The 15,753-nt window shown below is 32.1% G+C and overlaps 1 protein-coding gene across 1 annotated transcript in view; it reads right to left on the bottom strand.

Annotated features, from left to right (window-relative positions):
* Positions 1-15,753, bottom strand: part of LOC149785067 (tetraspanin-6-like) — a 99,685-nt gene that overhangs the window by 7,321 nt on the left and 76,611 nt on the right. Inside the window, exons 4-6 of the mRNA XM_089931182.1 lie at positions 8,501-8,599; positions 5,519-5,695; positions 3,987-4,070 (exon numbers count right to left, since the gene is read on the bottom strand). Coding sequence (XP_089787308.1) covers positions 3,987-4,070; positions 5,519-5,695; positions 8,501-8,599 — 360 coding nt within the window. The remainder of the gene's footprint in view (positions 1-3,986; positions 4,071-5,518; positions 5,696-8,500; positions 8,600-15,753) is intronic.

Raw genomic sequence — 15,753 nt, 5'->3', positions numbered from 1 at the left:
TGCCTTCTACCTATTGGTATGTGCACAACTTTTACTTATGTCCTAGTTCGTTACAAAGATGACAACGAATCTGTTTTCCATGCAGACACCGCTGTGTTACATGAATGTGCTCTCCACAATACAAGCAGTTTTCTGACTCATGCCTAACCCCTTTTATAAGTCTTATGTACTGGTCTATATTCCTAAGGAGCAAGGCAGTACCTCTTTTGGACTGGTCTATATTTCTAAGGAGCAAGGCAGTACCTCTTATGTACTGGTCTAAATTCCTAAAGACAAGGCAGTACCTCTTATGTACTGGTTTATATTCCAAAAGAGCAATGCAGTACCTCTTATGTACTGGTCTATATTCCTAAGGAGCAAGGCAGTACCGCTTATGTACTGAAATGATTATTTTACTGTGTTTTTGGACCTGATGGCATACAACAAGCTTTCATAATCATCCTTAATGCCTTTTAAAGATTGGCCATTACTGTAATTATTGCCACCAATGAGAAGAATTACAGTATGATTTGGTGACATCCATTTCCAATATTTTTTCTGTAATAGTATTAATAGTTGCACCTCTGTGGGATTTTATGTCAGTTTTATATAATCCTCTTGTTCTTACTCCTTTGATTATTGATGATCCTATGAAAAGAGATATGTCTTTAATTATGTTGCTGATTTTGTTAAGTGGGGGATTCAGATGCATTGCTTGGACTTCTTGGTTTCCATGACTAGACTGACTGAGAGTTTGGTGACTGCTGTATTTAGTATTTGTATTTAATTTAGCTCTATGCTGTGGATAATTGGAGGTTGTCTTTAGAGCAGTTCCTTCTGTACCAGGATTTGATGTTGAGTGAGACACATTATGGTCAGTGTTTACAGTATGTGCTTTAACTGATTTTTGGCTCTGCCCATCTAACACCTGTAGAAGAGAGTCATCTTGTTTAATTTTTGAGGTTGCATCTGTTTGTGTGTATAATGACTTTTTTCTAATAGCTAGTTTTGGTATATTCTGAGTACCCTGACAGGCTCTTTTGTTTTGGTCCTTTGACATGTTTGTGTATTGTACTCTCTGGGTTTCCTGGCACACTCAACTTATTTTTGCACCTGGTTTATCCATTTGAATTCTATTTAGACTCTTTGATTTTAGTGCAGAGAGTTCCTAATCTAACCTTTCTACTTGGGCCTGGAGATTACCTATCATTACTGAGCACTGCATGGAGGTGCAAGTCTGGTTAAGGTTTCCATGGAACTCAAAGGAATTTGTTGCACCTATAATAAGCTGGGATCCTGGATTGATTGCAATCTGGCTTACAGTACTTCATGTAAAGCTGTGTTGCTGTCGACTGGATTTTGAGATCTGTGGGCATCAGGGATGGGTGTTGAAGTCCTTAGCTGATAGGTAATAAATTTCAAGCTGGTGTTATCAACCATTTGATGGCAAGGTTTGTTAAAATAATATATCATATTCTTAATAATCTGGACCTTGTACATGAATTTTACCAGTTGTTATGTAGAGGGCTACTGTGGCAGAATCTGTATCCATGGATTTATAGATCAGTCTATTATGTGAGTGTCCCTGCTGGAAGTGTAGATTCTCATCCAAGATTTTCTTGATTGTTGGAATTTTGTTTGAGTCAGCTGTGATTGTTATACTCTGCATATTATGTTGGATTTTAAGAAAGTTTGGAACTGAAGAGGAGTCGTCAGCCATGTTTGATCTTGGTGCTACACAATCTTGGTAGGTTGGATCTATTTCAAGTGAATATTTCTCTTCACTATTGAGTGTGTCTGTATTCTTTATATCATTTAAGAGATCCTCTTGGGTAAATCCTGAAAATGAATCTGATGAATCTGATTTGAAAAATGAGTAGATTCCACTGAGACAGTGATGAAGTGGCCATATTTGTTTTCAATAGATTAATGTTTATACAACTTGAGGTGAATAGACTTAAAACTTTGACTTTAACAGAGTTCCAACAGAGTGGAACAGAAAGAAAGAGAGACAGATATGGAAGTGTTATGTAAATATTTAAAGATGGCTGTTTCTTCTTCCTCTTCTTTATTTACCCCACTCCTCTTATTTTTGTTACAAGGGGGAGTTGGCCCCTACAGATAAAATCCTGGCAGAATATCTGAAACCTTGCTGTAAGCTTCTAGGAAAATTAAAGAACATATGAAAAATCATTGCAGCTTTTCTAATATTTCACAGCATATAGTCTGTTTGTATAGTTGTCTTCTGCTTGTAATAATAGGTTGTATCACTATTATATACCATTTAGACTAACCATTGGTTGTATTGCTATTTATGTTACCATTCAGACTAATCATTGGTTGTATCACTATTTATTTACCATTTAGATTAATCAGTGGCTGTATTACTATTTATGTACCATTTAGACTAATCATTGGTTGTATTTCTATTTATGTACCATTTAGACTAATCATTGGTTCTGTCACTGTTTATTAACACAGATTAATCATTGGTTGTATCACTATTTATGTACCATTTAGATTAATCAGTGGCTGTATTACTATTTATGTACATTTAGACTAATCATTGGCTGTATCACTATTTATGTACCATTTAGACTAATCAGTGGTTGTATTACTATTTATGTACCATTTAAATTAATCATTGGTTGTATTGCTGTTTATGTACCACTTAGACTAATCATTGGTTCCATCACTGTTTATTAACACAGATTAATCATTGGTTGTATTACTATTTATGTACCATTTAGACTAATCATTGGCTGTATTGCTATTTATGTACCACTTAGACTAATCATTGGCTGTATTGCTATTTATGTACCATTTAGACTAATCATTGGCTGTATTACTATTTATGTACCATTTAGACTAATCAGTGGTTGTATTACTATTTATGTACCATTTAGACTAATTATTGGCTGTATTACTATTTATGTACCATTTAGACTAATCATTGGCTGTATTGCTATTTATGTACCACTTAGACTAATCATTGGTTCCATCACTGTTTATTAACACAGATTAATCATTGGTTGTATTACTATTTATGTACCATTTAGACTAATCATTGGCTGTATTGCTATTTATGTACCACTTAGACTAATCATTGGTTGTATTACTATTTATGTACCATTTAGACTAATCATTGGCTGTATTACTATTTATGTACCATTTAGACTAATCATTGGTTCCATCACTGTTTATTAACACAGATTAATCATTGGTTGTATTACTATTTATGTACCACTTAGACTAATCATTGGCTGTATTACTATTTATGTACCATTTAGATTAATCATTGGCTGTATTGCTATTTATGTACCACTTAGACTAATCATTGGCTGTATTGCTATTTATGTACCATTTAGACTAATCATTGGCTGTATTGCTATTTATGTACCACTTAGACTAATCATTGGCTGTATTACTATTTATGTACCACTTAGACTAATCATTGGCTGTATTGCTATTTATGTACCATTTAGACTAATCATTGGCTGTATTGCTATTTAAGTACCACTTAGACTAATCATTGGCTGTATTACTATTTATGTACCATTTAGACTAATCATTGGCTGTATTGCTATTTATGTACCACTTAGACTAATCATTGGCTGTATTGCTATTTATGTACCACTTAGACTAATCATTGGCTGTATTACTATTTATGTACCACTTAGACTAATCATTGGCTGTATTGCTATTTATGTACCATTTAGACTAATCATTGGCTGTATTGCTATTTATGTACCATTTAGACTAATCATTGGCTGTATTGCTATTTTTATGTACCACTTAGATAGTCATTGGTTCTATCACTGTTTATTAACACTGACAAATAATTGGTTGTATCACTATTTATGTAGCATTTAGACTAATTGTTGGTTGTATTGCTATTGATGTACACATTTTGGCTAATATATCGGGATGCTTTGTAACATGAAATAATCAAATCTAAGAAATGTCTTTACAACTTTAGTGTACAGACTGTGCTGTTACATCCTTACCTGCAAGACTGAGAGTCCAAAACTGGTCCAGCCAAACAACAGAATATTTTGCTTCAGCATTCCTTGTAAAACTGGTGAACAGCCCTAAAGAAAAGTGTATTTTTTAATTTTATTTGTAATAGCTTGTGATGATGATGATGAAAATATAGTTTGTACTTTGCTTTAGAGAAATTTTTGATGGTCCATGTCGGTTCATGAGTTGTTCAATTATATTTACTTACAGCTAGGAGCAGAGAGGAGAGGGTTATATTAATCCAAGCTAAAATTATGATTTTAGTGATGTCACTGGTAATTGGATTCTTTGGTTTTTCATGAAATCGATGAATTCACTCAATAATGGACACTTAAAGGACTATATAGAAAAGTGTTCTTTGTATAGAGCATTCTTCTAAAGGATCTGTTTAGTTTGCATGTATATGCATGAATATTTTAGTTTCCGTTAGCAAAAATTGTGCTCAAAATGTTTTTATAAGCAATCCCTTAATGTGCTCACTCAAATGGAGCACATATGTAAAGTCAATCCTGTATATAGTGGTCACAGACAGGACTGGTCAATTTGACCTTTATAGGAAGGGGACATTAATATGGATGGTCATCTTACGAGGGAACAAAGAGATGAAGAATGTAAGGAAACCAAATCATTACTGAAGAATTGGAGTACATAAACATTGAGTATGTAAGCCCTAACATTTAAGACATAAAACATTAACAGATCATCTATTAAGTACATCCACCTGTAACGCTTTTGTGTCATGAGAGTGATAGACCCTTTGTTGGCTCCTACACCAACCTATTGTTTCCAATAACAATACTACTGAACAAACATTTGAGTATTAGTAGCATAAGGATTCAATGGTACATCTAAATAAGACATAACAAAACGTTATTTCCTGTAAAAAAAATAGTATTTACCTGCACATTGCATGTAAATAGACAACATGTGAGTTTTTGGACAAACTGATTGTGTCCAATTACACGTTAAACTGGTTGCATATATATATATATATATATATATATATATATATATATATGGGGTGGGGGCTGATAATGTGATGGTACCAAGTAAATGTGACAGCTGTGATTTAATGCAGGTTTGCCTTTCCTTAACCCTTTACCTCATAGAGCTAAGTTACCAAGTGCAGTGTGCTATAAATAGAACACCTGTTACCTATTCAACTCCATATGCATAAACCTGCCTGTTAACTGTTAAAGAAAATATGAGTATGCATGAAATAGTTATTGTCTTTGAGAAATCTTGATGACCTTCAGCTTTGAGTATGAATAGAATGGGGGCAGTTTTGTAGCCTAGGCAGTTTCACAACTTATTTTGCTGGAAACTGAACAAGAAATGGGAATCATCATTGTTTTACTTTTGAAAAAATTTACTGGCTGATTATAAACAAGTAAAGATATGCTCTCATTCAAAATGTCTTTGGAATAATTGAAGATAGTTTTTCTTTGACTAGCACAATTAATTCAGGGAATACAAGGGTAGGGTGGATAGTGTGGGATGGGTGTGTTCGATTTATTACCTTTTCATTTATTAGACATGTTCCATTCCATCCTCTGACATTACTTATTGATCCAGTCAAATCTCCACAACACGAAAGTGGTAGATAACTCATTTTTCGTACAATGTACTCATCACTCAGAAACATGTACTTGGATTGTTTCCAGTCCTGATAGTCATTGATACCACAGCATCTCAGCTAAAGTTAAGGAAAATCAAGATTATACCTAAATAAAAATACAAAACAAGAACAGTAGACAGTAGTGTTAACAAATGATCCATGTTAACAGTGATTAGCAAGTTACCATGCAGTAACTACATCACCTGAATACAAGATTTGCAGAGTTCTTGAAATGTTGGTTCCGTTCCCTTTACTGTTTTAGCATATATATGGCATGTAGCCTATTTTCTCAAGCCAATGAATTTTATAGCCAATTGCATTTTTTATATTCATTATTCTAAATTTCATATGACAGAATAAACTTTTAAAACTTACGATATCAGTGGTTTTATTTGCCACCACCCCTCCATATGCAATATTTGAAATAAATATATTTTATTGTTATGTATATTTGATTTAATTATATCTGATTTAGTATATACTTATTTCAATTTAATTGTTTGTCATTTTTTTTAAAAATATTTTTTATTACATGCTATTGTAATGTTAATTTATTCACTAGAGATAATACGTTTTTCAGAAAATAGTTTGACCATGACTGTTCCTTTTGTAAACAACCAGGTGTTGATCTAGATCCTGACCTTGATTCAAAATTAGTAGCAACCACGTAAACAAGTTCTATTTTTATTTTAAAATGATTGTTTGTTGTCAAAGGTCATGATGTTATTAGGACTACTCAATTTTTATTATTGGATTATTCTTGGATTATTTTTGGATTTGATTCTATAAAACCATAAATTTTTTTCATTTTCACAGAATTTTTCCAGGGAAATAAATCATTGTATTTTTTTCATATTGTATTTTTTTCAAAGCTTGTTGTTTTCACTCTTTCTTGTGTTACTGTTCATTCGAGCCTAAACAAGTGACATAAGATTATCAAGACATAAACAGTGGCAATGCAAAGGTTTGAGAAATGTTCTTTAGTTCTTTACGTTGCGACAGAAAACTGTCTTTGTATTAGTACTCCCCTCCAAGTTTTGTGAAAAAATTTCCACTTTATACAAAAAGTGAATTTGAAATATAAAAAGTTCAGGTTACAAAAATCCTCTTGACTGCATCACTTTGTCTGGGGGCCAATCCCCAATCCACCCTCTCACTGTCACTGTGTACATACAAACAGGCTGTCCATATAGGTGGGCTAAGTGGTTGCCTAGGGCGCTAAGTTGAATAGGATGCTAACTTTGAGGCAAGGGTTTGTATTGGGGGAGGGGTGCCAAATGCAAGGTTTGCCTAAGATGCCAGTTGTGCCCTATATTAATCTCATTCAAAATCCTACATGCTGTGGAAAGTATATCCAAAACTTAATGAACAACTCCTTTTATGGTGTTTAATTTTTCTGAAATGAATAATATATATATTGGTCAATTCCTAAATACTAGTGGGTGGTGATCACGCCTTATATGTGCATACTTTCATCTCTGTGAGACCTCTTGTAAATATGCAGTAGTGTACTCAGTCTCTATCCGTCACAACACATTCATTTTATTAAAAAAGATTAAAGAAGTATTTATATTTTGCATCATGACTCAAGAATTCTAATCTCTATATCACTTGTTTATCTGCTTTTTTCCTTAAAAATGAATCATTTGAAAACTTAATTAACTTAACAGATAAACAGTATGTACATGAAGTGGCCTAACTGAAATTAGCTTGGTGAGCCCATTAACTTGAGGGATGGTGGGGATTTCAAATCTAAGGTCCGATGCATATACATTTCAACAGAATTGCCAGATTCCAGCGATATTGCACTAAGGGCCATCTTTACAGTATTCTGCATTTGTTTTACCCAAATGAAAAAGCTGCTGTGTTAAACAACTAAATTTATAATAGTTCCATGTGCTATATTTACTAATTACCACCATTTCAGCTTTTTTAAATCCTATGACACAACTGGCATGTTTCTGACAGCTTGCACTGTGAAAATTCAAAAGAAAAACATCTAATATGGTATCATTTTTATTAGTTTGAAACAGTGCAGAAACAGAACACTGGGAATTCTGCTGAAAATTTTTATGGATTTGACCTTACCTGTTTAGTCTACCATTAAGGTCACTTACTGGCTATTGAATAGGGGTGGCCAACTAGATGACCTTTGGGAGCCACAATACTGTAGGCAATATTGCAAAAAGCCATCCATATATTTTTTGCAAAAATCTAGAAAATGTAAATGATTTAAGACAGAATGGGGAGAGGAGTTTGTTTTATTGGAGAGTAATGGTAACAAAAAGTAATCTTTTCTGAACATTATTCAGTGTTATTCAGCAAATTTTAAAATAAATAAAAACATTTTTTAAAAATCCAATTATTTAAGGTTCATCAAAAAAGCCACACCACAGGCATGTGGCTCATGAGCAACATCATGACCACCCTTGCTACTGATAAATAGTTCATAATTTTTTTCCTAGCCAATGATATATGCCTGTTTGGAATCAGTCAATAAATGTATAAGTGAGAAGAAAAAGAAACATCTGATATAGTGTTCTGTTATGGTATGGGTATACACTAGTCTTAAGATTCAGAGAATGTTAACTAATTTTTAAACAAAACAAGCCACAATCTTGTAAGCATCTAACTCTTGTGAAAACATTCTGGATCAGCCCCTGAATGGTAATCATTTATTGGCTAATACTTTATTATCCTATCACACAACCACTTACATGAAAAAATACATGACTAAATTTATTATTAACCTTGCACAGAGAATTAACAATGTAACATAAAAATTTAGTCAAACACAAAACAATGATACACTCTTGACAAATTAATTGATTGTGTTTTGCTAATATTATGAAATGAAATTTAGGAAATTAGCAAAAAGAATACCTGTCGTTGTAATGCATCCAAACTTGAAGTAATGTCATCACTGGCTAGATACAGCTCACTCAGTGAATGATTTAGTCCCTCTGACACCTGAGATTCAACCTGAATAACAGATACATAAAAAGCTGAAGTAAATAGGTAAATAATAAAGTAAATGCATACTAAATAAATAAATAGCTTAAACATAAATACTTGTGTGTGTGTGTGTGTGTGTGTGTGTGATTTGGATTTGTGAACGTAGCTTTAACAACTTCTGAGTCATGTCACTATGATGTCTGCAGTGTGGCAGTTTATAGTGATGTCTAGCACAGGGGCATCATGCCACAGACATGTATCATCATGTCCCATCCAGTCACATTAACCTGCCACCAAGCCGACCAGTCCTAACACTAACCTCTTAATGCTAAGTGCCAAGTGAGACAGCTGCTAATACTATTTTTATAAGTCTTATGTATGACTGGGGTTTGAACCTGCAACCCATAAATATTTGCCATGACTTAATATTCATTTTTTAATGGAAACATTTATTTTAAATAAGAATGATGTGTAAAACTATATGAATGCAAACCAAATTTGATCTAATTTAACAATGTATATGGGTACATTCTTAAGTCTTTTACTGTCACCCATATCAGCCTCAAATTTGCAATTATGTGTTATCCAATATCAGCCCGAATGTAATTATGTTTAATATAATATCAGCCTGAGTGTGATCATGTCTAGTATAATATCAGCCTGAGCATAATTATGTGTAATCTAATATCAGCCTGAGAGTAATTATGTGTAATATAATATCAGCCTGAGTGTAATCATGTCTAGTATAATATCAGCCTGAACATAATTATGTGTAATCTAATATCAGCCTGAGTGTAATTATGTCTAATATAATATCAACCTGAGCATAATTATGTGTAATCTAATATCAGCCTGAGCATAATTATGTGTAATCTAATATCAGCCTGAGAGTAATTATGTGTAATATAATATCAGCCTGAGTGTAATCATGTCTAGTATAATATCAGCCTGAGAGTGATTATGTGTAATCTAATATCAGCCTGAGTGTAATTATGTCTAATATAGTATCAACCTGAGTGTAATCATGTCTAGTATAATATCAGCCTGAATGTAATTATGTGTAATCTAATATCAGCCTGAGAGTAATTATGTGTAATATAATATCAACCTGAGTGTAATCATGTCTAGTATAATATCAGCCTGAACGTAATTATGTGTAATCTAATATCAGCCTGAGAGTAATTATGTGTAATCTAATATCAGCCTGAATGTAATTATGTCTAATATAATATCAACCTGAGTGTAATCATGTCTAGTATAATATCAGCCTGAACATAATTATGTGTAATCTAATATCAGCCTGAGAGTAATTATGTGTAATCTAATACCAGCCTGAGTGTAATTATGTCTAATATAATATCAACATGAGTGTAATCATGTCTAGTATAATATCAGCCTGAACGTAATTATGTGTAATCTAATATCAGCCTGAGAGTAATTATGTGTAATCTAATATCAGCCTAAGTGTAATTATGTGTAATCTAATATCAGCCTGAGAGTAATTATGTGTAATCTAATATCAGCCAGTGTGTAATTATGTCTAATATAATATCAGCTTGAGTGTAATTATGTTTAATATAATATCAGCCTGAGTGTAATTATGTGCAATCTGAAGTTAACCTGATTGTTATACTCAAAACCTACAGCTTATCTAACCAACATTCTCCCCATATTGGTGGATCTTTTTTTCAGGGAGATAAGGTCAGTCCAAACTATTTAAATATCTTCATCATCATATTATTATTAAGAGTCTTGTTTCCTTGGGCAACGATGTTTGTTTAGGCGGCAATTATGTACTTTGTTTATTGTATGATCTTTTGCAGCTACCTTAATCTTATGTTGGTTTACAGAACTATTCTAACAAAAGAAAGTCTACATATTTCTTTGCCCACTGGGACATTGATGTATAATAGTATAAGGCATAGGAGACGCTCTTTAGCAAAGGATTAAAGGATTCAAGGATTAAGATGAGGAATTTTACATCAACTCAGTTAAAGCTGAATGTGTTAGTACAAATACCTTTTGGGTAGTACTCTTCTTAAATGGCAGTTACAGTGATTCCCATAATGATTTTTAAGTTCACAGTATATTTAAATAGGTCTCATTTGAAGTCCCGTGTGTGTGTGTGTGTGTGTGTGTGCACGCGTGCATGCATGTGTGTGTGTGTGTGTGTGTGTTTTTGTGTGTGATTCAAGGTACAGTCATTCACTTCTTATAATTATTTAAGAATTTTCCCAGATATAAAAACTCAATATCTCAGTGCAGTAGCACAAGTATACTCTGGAAGATAAACAAAAAAGTTCAAATTCTTGCTGCCTATGTGAGCTTCATATATTTTCACTGTATATTTTCACTGTAGACAGATAATGTAACAATGTACATGGTTGAATACTTAGGTAAGTATAACATTAATAACCTGTATCACAAGCTTTTCAATGAAGTTGTTGTTGTTGTTGTTGTTGTAGGGTTTAACACCATTTTTCAGCACACGATAGGCTATACATGCCGGCCGGTATTAATGGTGGAAGAAGAACCCGGGAAAACCCCAGAAAGAACCACCGACCCACGAGAAGATACTGGCAAGCTTTTTCACATACCCACATTGACCGAACCCGAGACTCGAACCCACGCAGACAGAGGTGAGATGGCAGTGATCCGTAATGGATAGCGCTTTAGACCACTCCGCCACTCGAGGCCCCCTTTTCAACGAAGTATATGAGAACATAACTGTCTGTCCTGTATGCTTGCATTATTTAATAAACTAAAATCTGAAAAAGTTCTTTAATAGCACCTCACATAATTAGAGGTAAGAGTTACAATATTTAAAAACATAACTGGAATAACAATTAAAACCATCAACGGAAACACCTTTACAGTACAACTGCAAAATCTCATAAACTTTATAAGCTTAAACTACAATGATTCAACAAAATCAGAAGTAGATTTTATTGAGAGCAAAGTTCAATTTAAAACAGAGCATGGTGATTCTATATACGAAGACGCTGTTTAGAGTCAAATATATTTTCAATTGATGAAAACCTGAACAGATACACTGTGATGAAGGAAAAGACTTTTGAAACAGTAAAGTTTACAATTGGATGAAAAAAGACATTTATTACTATTCAACTCTTTGAGACACAAGGCTTAATTAGTTGAAAAGTTTAATAGAAAGTCCTAAAGACTAGAATTGTTTATCTCAAATAAAAATCAGAAAATGGGTAGAAGTTTCATAAATTCTAATTGAGGGATTCAATAACTCACAATATATGAATAGACATAAGACCAGTCAAAGCAAGCAATGAAGAAAACATCAAAAGTATCAACCACTCTATTTGGTTACCTGACAAAACATAAGTTGTTGTTGTTGTTGTAGGGTTTAATGCCATTTTTCAGCACATGATAGGCTATACATGGCGGCCAGTATTAATGGTGGAGGAAGAACCTGGGAAAATCCCGGAAGGAACCACCGACCCACGAGAAGCTACTGGCAAGCTTTCTCACATATCCACATTAGCCGAACAAAACATAAGTTGTGTAGTTATTGTGAGTGTTTGCACTTGACCATTAAAACGAAGTAATAAAATCTTTTTAATGCAAAAAATAAATGAAGGTATCATTAAATGTTTAGTTCAGCACTCTCAATTACTACACTGCCATACAATTTTTGGACCACTCAGACTTTTATAAAATAAAAGTACCCTCAAGTTCCAGGACCATGTATATTCTTTTCAAGCATAGACACTCTTGAATCCATAAAGGACATACTAATTTACTGATTGTGCATTGAGTGAGGACAAACATAATGTATTTCATTCCACACAGCATCACAAATTCTATCCTATCCATAACTCATTAAATTTTCAGGTCATGTTCATTAATTGTACCTAAAAGTACTTAATTAGTTTCACAAAAGTATTTCAAAAATGTTGTGTGGAATGAACTATAAGATATAAGACAAGGAGATCAAACATACAAATCAGTAATATACCACCAAAACTATTTTAATACTGTGTTACATTTTGAAGATTTTTGTAATGTCTGTATTTAAAAAGAATAATGTTGTGTTACATGTTTCTAAGAATTTAATAATGTGTGCATTGCTCAATTTCATGTTATGTTACATTTTTTAAGAACTGAGTAAAGTGTGTATTGCAAACTAATTCAACATTGTTTTTCATTTTGGAACAATCAGTGATATGTTTTTTGCAAAGTTTAATGTTGTGTTATATTTTTGAAGAATTTAGTAATTTGTTATATTTTTGCAGAATTTAGTAATTTGTTATATTTATGAAGAATTTAGTAATGTGTACATTGCAAAGTTTAATGTTATGTTACATTTTTTAAGGACTGAGTAAAGTGTGTATTGCAAAGTACTTCAACATTGTGTTTCATTTTAGAACAGTCAGTAATGCCTGTATTGCAAACTACTTTAATGTTGTGTTACATTTTTGAAGAATTGTGTAATGTGTATTGCAATCTACTTTAATGTTGTGTTATGTTTTCGAAGAATTTAGTAATGTGTGCATTGCCAAGTTTAATGTTGTGTTATATTTGTGAAACATTTAGTAATGTGTGCATTGCAGAGTTTAATATTGTGTTATATTTTTGCATAATTTAGTAATGTGTGCATTGCAGAGTTTAACGTTGTGTTATAGTTTTTAAGGATTTAAAAATATGTGTACAGCAAAGTTTAAGGTTATGATGCATTTTTTAAGAATTTAATAATGTGTGTATTGCAAAGTTTAATGTTGTGTTATATTTTTGAAGCCTTTAGGAATGTGTACATTGCAAAGTTTAATGTTATGTTTCATTTTTGAAGAACTGGGCAGAAAGTGTATTGCAAATTACTTCAACACTGTGTTTCATTTTGGGACAATCAATAATGTCTGTTTTGCAAACTACTTTAATTTTGTGTTACAGTTTTGAAGAATTGTGTAATGTGTATTGCAGTCTACTTTGATGTTGTGTTATGCTTTGAAGAATTTAGTAATGTGTGCATTGCAAAGCTTAATGTTGTGTTATATATTTGAAGAATTTATGAATGTGTGTACAGCAAAGTTTAATGTTGTGATACATTTTTGAAGAATATAGTAATGTGTGCATGACAAAGTTTAATGCTGTGATATTTTTGAACAATTTAATAATGTTTGCATTGCAAAGTTTAATGTTATGTTAAATGTTTGAAGAATTAAATAATGTGTGTACAGCAAAATTTAATATTGTGATACAATTTTGAAAAATTTAATAATGTGTGCTTTGCAAAGTTGAATATTGTGTTATTTTTTTTGAAAAATTTAGTAGTGTGTGCATTGCAAAGTTTAATGTTGTGTTAAATTTTTTAATAAGTTAGTAATATGTGCATTGCAAAGTCTAATGTTGTGTAATATTTTTGAATAATTTAGTAATGTCTGTATTGCAGAGTTTAATGTTATGTTATATTTTTGAAGAATTTAGTAATGTTTGCATTGAAAAGTTTAATGTTTGTTATATTTTTGAATCCTTTAGTAATGTATGCATTGCAGAGTTTAATGTTGTGTTGCATTTATGAATAATTTTAGTTGAGATCCTACACATGATTATAACACAAATACTTTAGCTCATGATGTGAGTTCAAAGATATGGAGTATTCAATTAAAATGTTCTACAGACTGCTACATGTTTCAGATGATTGAAAGTAAAATTCGCAGCGGAATCATGTTTGAAATCACATAGCCATCCTAAAGCCAGCAATGAATTATGCCAAGATAAACAAATAATGGAGAGTCTGATAAGACAAACCATATAGCATGTAGCCAGGTGCTACACAACTATATGAGTGGTTCATGAAATAATATATGTTTGTAAATAACTCTAGACTGGCAAATGATGATGGAATAAGATTGATAGAAGAAGCCCTGCTTGCAATATCTGATGATAGTGGTACTGACGGAATCCCCGAAGCAAATATAACACAATGCTAGTGAAACAAAAAAGATGCTAATAATGATTTTGAATGAGGATTTCTGTTTTGTTTAAAATTAAGAAATAATTTGGTGTAAATAAACTATGCTCAGGTGAAAATAACATTTTCAAATGCCAAGAATATGTGTCATTTGCCAGAATAACAATAGCAGTCAGAAATACAAAACTAGAAAATTTATCAAACCAATATATCATTGTTTTGTTATAGTTATTAATATGGTTGATATACAAATTATATTACCAAAGAATTTAACAATTAGATGACAGAATAATATTACTAAATGTTGATACAAATTTATTTATCATTATGTAAAAGAACAGTTAAAATCTCAGCGATATGATATGCAACATAAAATATTATGACAATAGTGTAAATCCAATGCTTTGTTTATCAGAAATAAATAAACAGATACCACACATTTTGAAAGATTATCTAGCTGGTACATCAATTAATATAAAAACTATATTAATGCAAGACGTAGGAAAATGTACATAAAATATGTAAAAGAGTAAAAGCAATTCTGATTAAAAAGAATTTTAAACTCAAAATGTATCAGGATTATATATTCATTCACAAGTAAAATAATGAAGAGATTAATAGTGTAAAAATCAACAATGATTGTATAATCACGAGATGCATAGACTCAAAATGAACAAAGTGGCATTGTCTATGTATAACAAAAGCATTTTTGGCTGACTTCTTACATACTTTACATGTACCTAATGTCCACCAGAGCATTCTATAACCAAAGAGAAACTCTACATGCATTAAAAGATTTGGCTCCTTTCATTGTGTTTCAAAATATATACAGTTTCTCCTCTAATCTTATTGAGAGCAAAATGGTTCTTTTAAAACACAGCTTCCATAGTTTAGTGTGTGTGTGTGTGTCTTTCCTATAAATGATTACTAAAAGGTGTATATTTTTCTCAAGAACCTTTGATTAAACACTAGTTCTTGTGCAAGTTCCTCGATACTGATATTTCCAAATGGCTATCACTGAAACTTAGTGTAGTTAGGGTAGTTGCTTTCTTTTAAATATTTTCAAGATTCCCACAAACATTGATTGGAAAGAAAGTAATTGGTTGTATAATAAATATCCACCAGTAACTCTACCTTTCTATCATGAATCATGTTATGCATTTATGCATACAAGTTAATAAGCAGATGATAATTATAATTATGAGGTTCCTTTAAGGGAATTTCTTCCGTAAGTAAAAGC

The sequence above is a fragment of the Sinohyriopsis cumingii genome, chromosome 13, assembly GCF_028554795.1.
Source record: "Sinohyriopsis cumingii isolate HCF-2022 chromosome 13, ASM2855479v2, whole genome shotgun sequence".
NCBI classification, from domain to species: Eukaryota; Metazoa; Mollusca; class Bivalvia; order Unionida; family Unionidae; genus Sinohyriopsis; species Sinohyriopsis cumingii.
This window is presented reverse-complemented; position numbering and strand designations above follow the sequence as displayed.